General features: G+C 41.9%; 1 protein-coding gene across 3 annotated transcripts; it reads left to right on the top strand.

The window, feature by feature from the left end:
- The first annotated feature begins 295 nt into the window (after positions 1-295).
- Positions 296-9,326, top strand: LOC112283691 (uncharacterized). Of its 3 annotated transcripts, XM_024522737.3 has the most exons (19): positions 333-474; positions 829-932; positions 1,321-1,461; positions 1,631-1,716; positions 2,002-2,083; positions 2,362-2,432; positions 2,544-2,613; positions 2,805-2,911; positions 3,157-3,219; positions 3,433-3,707; positions 3,874-3,941; positions 4,171-4,559; positions 4,890-5,367; positions 5,458-5,950; positions 6,170-6,543; positions 6,826-6,900; positions 7,256-7,958; positions 8,201-8,808; positions 8,990-9,326. In XM_024522737.3, the coding sequence occupies exons 2-19, from the start codon at positions 891-893 to the stop codon at positions 9,197-9,199; spliced, it is 4,335 nt and encodes a 1,444-aa protein (XP_024378505.1). In that variant the 5' UTR covers positions 333-474; positions 829-890; the 3' UTR covers positions 9,200-9,326. The 3 variants fall into 3 exon arrangements, with proteins under 3 accessions (XP_024378507.1, XP_024378505.1, XP_024378506.1); XM_024522739.3 differs by lacking the exon at positions 829-932 and having other exon boundaries at positions 296-474; XM_024522738.3 differs by lacking the exons at positions 333-474; positions 829-932 and adding an exon at positions 1,184-1,210.
- The last annotated feature ends 215 nt before the right edge of the window (positions 9,327-9,541 follow it).

A 9,541-nucleotide genomic window follows, 5' to 3' on the forward strand; every position in this document is an offset into this window, starting at 1 on the left:
TCAATCTCTTAATAATCTAAACCTCCACATAAATCCCATCTTCAACATTTCAATCCCATCACATCTTAGACACTAGTGATTTAAAAACGTGTTGACGGCATTAAATGCGAGAGGAGTCAATACCATATGGTTTGGAGTTGTTGGTTTAGTTGAATCTGGCTCGATGCTTTCGTCGGCGTTCACACGGGGCAGTCGAGGAGGATGCAAAATAGCTAGAAGAGGGCAGACCCATCCACACGGTCATCATCTCCTTCGCATCGTTGGCTTCTTTGTGTGTGAGTGTGTGTGAGAGAGTGTTTGTGTTGTGGGTGGGTGGCTCTCTCCCTCCTCTGCTCTGCTCTGCTCTTGTTAGTTGCAGAGTCCTTTTTCGTGTGTGCTTCGCTGCATCTTACACCTTGTGGGGATCGATTACTGTAGTACTGCACTGTAGACATCGTGCTTGGGTGGGAAGGAACTGCTGAGCGAGCGCTGGAGGTATGCGAATTGGTTTAGGGCAATTTTGATGTGTTCCATCGGGCATAGTAGAACATTTGTGTATGTTGAATGGTATTGGGTTGCTTGAATTTGCAGCCCAAATCAGTGTGGTGTGAATGAGGACACCTTGTTGATTAAGTTTCAGGAAGAATTATCTCGTTTTTGGAGGAAGATTGTGTTTGGTATAGTGATGTGCAGTCAATTCTTGTTCTGTGAGAGAATTGGATGTGGAAGCTTTGTAGAGGGTTTATTCGGAAGCGAATCTCCTTCTTGAAATTCACTATTCATCTATAAGTAGCTGGATTGAAGAACCATGAATTGATCGAAGTATTGTAGCAATTGTGGGAAATGAAGTGGACGCGATCAAAGACAATTTCCATCACAAAACTATGAGGGTTTTGTGATCCTCCAGCTGAATGTATGTGTTCATCTGGGGGTGCGCGGAGTATGGGAGGATGGTCAGCCCTAAACTGAGCCGCACAGTCCTCCTTACAGCTTTTGTACAGGGATGCATTACGTTATTCGCACCATCTTGCCTCTTTTTCAGGCTTTGATATGAAGCTTTCATTTGAACTCTAAGTTTCTTAAAAGAAATAAAAAGTCAATCAGTTGCCCTCAATACACAGCAGAAATCCAGCGGAACAAGGCCAGTTGCAGTCATCTGCCAAAGATTAGATTTTGTACAAGTAAGATTAGGCTGAATACGTGTAATGTGAAAGGGATTATGCGTTTTGAGGTGAGGTTTGGCGATATTTACAGCATTATCAGTAGTGTGCGCTTTTCTAAAGAGTTTCTGTTGATGGGCTGTGTCTTGATGCTAATGATGCCGGATTGTTATGGATTCAGGATGTTGGGATACTCCAGGGCAGAATAGAAATGGCTGTTTATCACAAGCCTACCAGCATGGACCGAAGCGGAAGTAATGAGCTCACTCAGGAGAGGAGTGTCCCTAAAGAACTTGCATCCAGCAGAGGCCGGAAGGTCTTGGTGAGCAAATTCATGTATTTTATTATCATTCTATGTTTTATGATGTGGTTTTTTGAGTCTCAAAAACAGTTTTTAAATTTACTTGGACAACTGCCGTAGCGAGCACAATCACAAACGGGATGTATCCTGGTGAGAGTTGCAACCCTCTCATTTGCACAAGGGAATGCAGGAAGTGGGCGATGACGGGAGTGGTCGGTGTGGCATTTGCTCAGGACATGTTGCAATTCGTGGTGTGCTTGATTGCTGCAGTCACGAGTAAGTTGATTCATTATAAAGTATCGAAGTAGATGAAGCCTTGTGTTACATCTTGTTAGACAAGTTCGATTTTTTGTCTGCTTTTATGTTCTGTCCCGATGGAGTTGAACCCTGTAACAATTACATTTCTTGATATATACTAGTAGTGCATGGAAAATTTTCGTCTATGGCAGTGCTTGTGAGTCTTCAAACGGTCAAGATTACAGGTATTAAATTTTGGGAATCTTTAGAATTAACTAGCAATTGATAAGATACTCTAAATTCTTATCTGTTTATTATGTATAGGTACTGCTTTGACTGCATCGAGAACTGGTCATCAGTATCGAACATGTGTCCTCTCTGTAAATTGCAGTTTCGGTTTATATCTGTAAGTATACTTCAAACATAAGATTTGACTTATTGGTGATCTTTGTGTACTGATCATGCAAACAGGATTCTGTTTGCTTGGAAAGGTAATTGCTGCTCGTAGCTGGGAAAAACCACAAAGCAGAATAGCAGCGTTGATTTTGTCAAGGAGCCATACGATATTGTCTGCATATTCATTCTACCGGACAAGTTATCTGCAGATAATCTGGTTAGGGCCCCCGTACCTTTGTAGAAGCATTTGACTGAAATTTTCATGCCTGTAGTGGCTAATTTGTGCAGGTGGAGAATGTGCATTGTCAAGAGAATGATAAATTGGAAGACTACTGTTCTTTTCCTTCGAAACAAGAAAGGTTAAAGGCTCACCAACCTGAATCAACACATGGTCTGCACATGCCTTCCGTGCTGCTTTTGACAGTATCATTTTGCCTGTTTGTGACTTACCTGCTTTAGCTACTATTCAGGGATGACGAATCGTGGGGCTACGAAGATCCCCTTTCTTTATCGTTCCCTTCTTTTTTCATCGATGAAGATGTAAGCTCTTAATCTCGTTTTTTTCGTTCCTTGTTTTTGAATAGAATTTGCTATGAAAATGTAAATGGCATAATTATATGGAGGAACCGCTCAGGGTATGATAAAGTTGCACTGAGGATTCTGTGTCCGCTTGTATATTGAAAGCAATGTCCACAAAGATGAAATCTTAGTTTTTGCTTGCGTATTTCCAGGCGGTAGCATGCTTAGAGGGAAACAGGTGTCTTGTTCGAGCTGGGATACCTCTTCAGGATGAAGACGCAGCTGATACTTCTGTTGCGTGTGATTCTTGTGACCGCTGGTAAGATATTTTGTTTGGCGGATCGCATGCTCGATCCGCGAGGAAAAATTAACTTACCATGGCAGTGTGATCTTGGGATATTTATTTGCCTTTTATCTTTCAGACGACTACCTTTGTACTTGGTTTGTGCGCAATTTTTTTTTTTTTTTTTTTTTTTTTTTTTTTTTTTTTAAGAACAAGTCTTCTCTCAACCACTTCCTGACATTGAATTCAATCTGATAGACGAAGTGGATTCACTCTTCCAGGTACCATGCTGGATGCGTCGGTTTTGACCCTTCAATTTCCTGGGGCTCATGGTTGTGTCCAAGGTAATAAGCATTCGCAGTGTTGTCTTCATAGATCTTGGCTTCGTATCTTTCAAATATCAAGATCTGAATTACGTGAGGATTAAAAGCTTTAAGGCCTTGTTTAAAATGTATTACCTTGTCTGTAGGTCAGATTAATATCTTGCATTACCAGGAGCTTCATATGCATCAACTTGCGATGTTTGTAACTACTGAGACGATGTTTGCTGACTTTAGGTGCTCTGAGAATGCTGCTGATTTGCGAGCTCCACCAGCAGCGTCCCTCCCATCTATTTTGCCTCTCACAACTGTGGTTTCTTCATTTACAAGTGGTCAAGTGCCTGTGGCGGAGCTTGCATTTAGTGCTCCAGTTTTCACTGGGAGCGACCCTACGGTTTCAGTTTCAGTTGTTGATGAGGGAGAATCAGCTTTGGTAATTTCTAGTGTAGCGGTTGAGTCTACAAATATACTCCCTCCGAAGTTGGAAATTCATCAAGCACGCACTGATACAGGTTTTGTTCTGGTCTGAATATACTGCTGTTAATGAACCTTCATATTTTTTTATATTAGAACTCATATCATAACGTCTGATTCTGATTGGTAAGGATTTTACTCCATTTAGACCACGCAATTCAGCTTTTGAAGTTGAAATAACGTTGTTCAGATTTCATTGTTCAGATCCTCGTGGACAAGCATCAGTAATAGTTAAAACGGAAGAAGTTACTTACACCCCTTTAGATGATAAGGTATTTTGAGTTTTTACATGCATGCTGTTCCTTATCGTGGCTACACTCTTTCATGCTTTTTTCTTTCTGAAGTATACATTTGCCCTTGAGGAATCGTGATATTCTGGTGCAGTTTTGGTGTTCTCTTTCAGAAAAGCAGAGCGATTGAGATTCCGATGTATGCGTGTTCCTTACATATCTCAGTCCTGTTGTTTCAAAATGCTAATATGTTGGTTGGCTATTGTTTCAGGTAGCCAATGTTCAAGTCCCTGGTTCATCTGCATTTGAGAAAGTGGACATTGTCATGCAGAAGGCTGTGGATTCATCTTCTGTTCCGTTTGTTCTGAATCTCTCAGAGCCTGGGACAACTAATCCCACGAGAGATCTGGTGGATAGGAGACTCAAAGAGACAACCGGTTCTTCCATTGAACCGATTACATCTGTCAAGACCGAGCAGTGCGATCTTCCGGTTGTAGCATTGCAGGGTTTGCAATTATCGCAGCGTAAAGAACTCGAAGCGGATCAAGTAATACCAGACATCGCAGAAAGCGCTGATTTACCGGCAAGCTACTTCGATAATGTAGAGTTTGAAGAACAACCTAGAAAGGAGAAGCGGAAGCAAATAACAAGACAAGATCGGTAGGCTTAACATCTTTTCAAATCGAAACTGAAAAAAGCTGGAATCTGGGACTTGTAGAATTGAGAGTTTGCAGAGTATACTTTCTGTGTCGTGTTCAAACTTCTCTCAATTCTTTTCTGCAATGCTCGATCAGTAATTATCAAAAATGTCTGTACTAGTTGTGCATGAGCATAGCGCTGGGTTTGTCAATTATCATTTAGTGGGGAAAATTCTAGATCGTATGGCACTTTTGCAATTTATATTAGCAAGAATCTAGATCTTATGGAAAATTTTCAAATAGTGTTCGCTCTGGAAGTCTTCGATTGATTTACACTGAGTTTTTTATGCAGGGATTTTGTTCGGGCGGAAGACCTGCCCGAGCCACCTCGAAAAGTAGCCCGCTCTGCCTCGAAGAAAAAAGATATTGTGCAAGAATCCCCTTGTGGTCTGCCTTTAGAGAAATCAACTGTTCATTCAGCTATGGATTCTAAAGCTTCTGTTACGAAGGTGACATCTCTTGCTGCCAAAAATAAAATTGATCACAAAATTCCCTACACAGAAAATGTGTCTTTGGAAGACCTTGTGCACTTAGTGAGGGATAAGCACGCAATTGCTAGCGGCATAATTAAGGAGGAACCAGGAGGTATTGAGAGCAATTCGGCAGGTGGAGTACGAACTAGGATGGTCATGCGTAGGGATTCTGATGGGAGAGCTGCTCAGATTGTTGAGGACATCCGTCAGCAAATGCGGGCTGCCTCAGGCTATGGAGCAGCTGATGATCATGGCAAGGTGGCAGTGTCTGATGATAGGTTCTTTTCAGCGTTCAAGGTGATGACCATTACCTAGAACTCCGTCTACTTTCTCACTTATTGTATTTCTGCTTAATTGATGACTTACATCCAGTTGTTTGCGGCTCAGGCTGCCATGGTTCGCAATAATGAGCAAGCACAGGGTTCTAAATCTAAGAGTTTGAAACGGCGACGAAATTCCTGGTTAGAGAGGATGCTGGATAAAGCTCCTCGTGGTAAGGCAGGAGGAGTTCGGGAGAGCTTGACCAAAAAATTATATGCTGGAGGAGTGGCTAGGAAGACCTGGGATAGGGATTGGGACGTTTCTTTTTGGAAAGAACAGTCAGCACGCATCAAGAAGGCTAAACAAGAGGCATCAGATGTTGTAGAAGGTAGAGCTGGTATGCGGGGAGGAGAGATTTCAAAGGGTACTATTACAGTTAAGGAGGAAATGATTCTGGAGAGGCTGAAGAATGTTAATAATGAAGGCGATTCCATTTTAAGCAGGCTATATGTTGCAGATACATCATTATTTCCGCGAGATAATGACATCAAGCCTTTAGTTAATTTGCTAGCCGATGTAAAAGAAGAGGGCAAGCCGAAGTGTTCTGGAGGTGAAAAAGGTATGCTAAATAGCACTTTTGAGACTTTATCTGTTTACAAGATTATAGTTATGAGTGATATTCAAATGCAGGTTAAAAAGCTTATGTTGTCTCAATACCGCTTTGTCGAATTTTTTCTCTGGATTTGCCCCTTCACCACCTCTTTTCTGTTCAGAAATTAGCTGCAGAAGTCGATGTGAAAAGAGTCTAAGCTAACCGAATTTTCTGAATGCATCGCAGCTACATCTGTGCCTAAGAACTCGATGAAGGCCCCGAAATGTTCCAGCCAAAAAGCTACTGAGACGAAGATTACTCTGCTCAGTGGAGGAGGAGGTGCTTCAAACAAAGGGGCATCCATTCCCCTTGTGCAGGATCTGAAAGTTCCTTCTCGTGATACTTCAGAGAATACCAGTAAAGTTAAAATGAAAGGGTCAGGTATGCCAGGAACGCTTAAACATGTTGAATCTCCGGTGAAACCACCAAGAGCTTCAGATTCTGATGGGAAGAAAGATAAACGTCAATGGGCACTTGAGCTGTTGGCCAGGAAGTCTGGAGATGCTACGGCATCATCATCAGCAAAATCTCACGGAGGAACTAGAAACGAGTTCCTTCTGGTATGATTGTCGATACCACCAGAACTTGCAGCTGAAAGATTTATTTCCATTTGAAGTAATTTCCTGGAATTAAAATTAGATAAGAAGTCATAATTCTTTTTTGTGTTTGTTTTGTTGAGTTCCTTTATACAGCAGCTTAATGGGCTTCTCTATATCTGCCATATCATACATTATGCACCTTCTGGGTCGTGAAACTAGTGGCTAGATAGATCTGCGTCTTGATGATACTTGGCTCCTTTTCGGATTTGACGCATGTTTGGTGACCTTTTTTCTGAATAACAGAGCCAGGTTCCTGAGGACCTGAGGCCCACTCTGCCACCTGATCGTCGAAGCAGAGTCCCGACTGCAGTTCGACAGGTACTGGTGCACATTATTTTTACTTTTGAAAGTCTTAATTTTTCATGTTATTCTGTCACCATAATTCTAGGTTGATTATTTTTTTCACTCGTGCTAAATTCGACATTCATTAACTTGGTACTTACGTAATAGGTGGGAGCTGCTATGTATAAGTAAATAGTAGTAAACTAATAAACCATGATCACTACCATCTTATTTTAATTTAATTAATATTTTAAATATTCTAAGTGTATTTTTATACTCCGATTTATAATAATACATTAAGCTAATATAGTGTGCCTTACAGTAATTGATATAATGACGTAGTGGTTATCTAATCCAACGGTAGTAAACACTCAATTTGACATTGCTACAGGGCCAACTAAATCGAATTCTTGAGCACTATCTGCGAAAGGCAAAATTGGCTAGTCTTCAAGGGGGTTACAAGTTGAAGTCTTTAATCGCATCTGCAGTTGCCAAGGAGCTGGAGATCTATGAGCAGTCCAATACCAAAGGCGTGTACGTGAATCTTTGTGTTAGGGCCTTGGCTCAACAAGATGAAGTGAGGCTTCAAGTTACCGTTCCTAAACCTAAATCTGAACCTGCTCAATCAGACGGAGCGGGTGCTGTAAATGAGGCGTTGCTAGCCACTGGTCTTATTTCTGATTCCCCCCCTGGGAGCCCCCTTGAGCAGCAAAATGCTACTACACCAAGTCGTGATGTGTTAAACGACCAAGCGCTAGAAAACTCACCAATTCGGGACCAAGCTGCGCTATCAGGAGTCTTTGTAGGAAGCAAGGATGCTACGCTTTTAGTACATTCTCAGGTCGAAAATGCTGGAAACGTCCTGAATGTATCCAAACCCGTATCTGACGTTCATGAAGAATTAGACCTGGACTTAGGGGAGGTGAAAACTTGTGACGGAGATCATGGAAAAACACTCTGTGCCAATATCTCTCCAGTACACCCAGTATCTCCGAAGAACAAGATGAAGGCTGTTCTCATTTCGGGAAGTGACACCAATTTTCGTGACGTGATCGACAACGAAAGGCTTTCTGAAGAGCCTAGCTCAGGAAGAGGTACAATTACAGTCGCTATGTGCTCTATGAATATGGTACTCGGTTGTGGCTGCCGTGAAACGATGTTTAGAATTCAACACTAGTATTGTATATCAACTTTTCTGTGAAGCGCCTGCTTTGCATCAAATTTTCAGTGACCCTATAGCATGGACTGCTTATGGAATTATCAAGGAAGTAATATCGTACTCTATCAAACTTCTGAATCCTATTTATGCTACGTAACTGCGGTGTTGTCTCTGTAGAGATTGATATGGGTGTCGAAGCGGGGAAGGCCGACTCCAAGGGTAGTTCAACAGCGGCGTATCCACAAAGTAGGTCCTTCATAAATGATCAAAGCACTTCAAGCCAAGAAGTAAAGCACGTGGATATGCATGTAAGTTCTACCACAAAGTTCACCGATGGTCTAAAGACGGAAGCAACGATTGCACTTAGCAAAGTAGGTGAAGAATGTTCCGTGGTTCCTGGTGAAGGTCGGGCATGTGTAAAATATCCGAAGGATGCTGGCAAGGTGGGAGGTGTACCTATTCGATCAGGTGTCGAGCCCGAGGGAGATGATTGGATGAAAACTGGCAAGTTCCCGGACTTGGACAGTCGCATTGATAAAATGAGGAAGGACGTTCTGAAGATGAACTCCACCTTTTTGTCTCAATTTGATGAGGAACATGTCTTTGGGGGTTCACTCCACAATCTTACTTCCACAGATGAAGTTTGGCCGGAGGGTGGAAATGCTGGAGCAGTTGCTTCTACCTTGAAAGTGGGAGCAGGTGATGCTTGCATTTCAAATCGAAAACATAACGGATCTAACCATGGTGGAAAAGAGGCCGAGGCATCAATATCAGTTCAGAAACAGGTAAGTTTAATTGATTTCCATGTTCCATCACTGAGAAGTCGTCTTTTCAGCCCAAGTTTTGATTTCGAAATGAGCATTTCAGGGATACTTCATTCGATGTGTTTGCTAGTATTTGTTGAAACTCAAAATTTTGCAATTAGAGACGCAACTGATCTTGTTACGAAGCTATGATGACCTGCAGGTAGAAGCATACGTAAAAGAACACCTGAAACCTCTGTATAAAAGTGGGGTGATCAAGTCTGATCAATTTCGGTTTGCAGTATCAAAAACTGCCTCCAAGGTCATGCTGCATCACGGAGATGCGACCTCAGCAGAATTTTTGATTGTTGAGGGCAGTAAAGTCAAGAAGCTAGCTGATCAGTATCTTCAGAGCTATGTTCAGAAGAAGTGAAACGACTTCTTTTAGATAAATCTCATGATTCCCAGAGTGAGGGAAGTTCACTGGCACAGATGTGCATGTGCATGATTCCTTGTTTTCGTACTTTTCTATCATATTTTTGCCATGTACTTGAAAACAACTGGGTTCCGAAATTTCTCCCTCGTGTATACCCAAGCTGTCGTGAAGGCTCCGGAAAAGCCATTAAGGGGCTTAAGGGGAAAAAGCTTATGCTTACAAAATGAGAGAGCTTCGGTTTTTTTCTAGGTGAATGTTGAAAATTATGTGGAACAAATATGTGTCGGATACTCCCGGGATGTAAAAAACTGTTCTACGTAGAATGACAGATTATGGTTC

This window comes from Physcomitrium patens, chromosome 6, assembly GCF_059467195.1.
Source record: "Physcomitrium patens ecotype Gransden chromosome 6, ASM5946719v1, whole genome shotgun sequence".
Taxonomy (NCBI): domain Eukaryota; kingdom Viridiplantae; phylum Streptophyta; class Bryopsida; order Funariales; family Funariaceae; genus Physcomitrium; species Physcomitrium patens.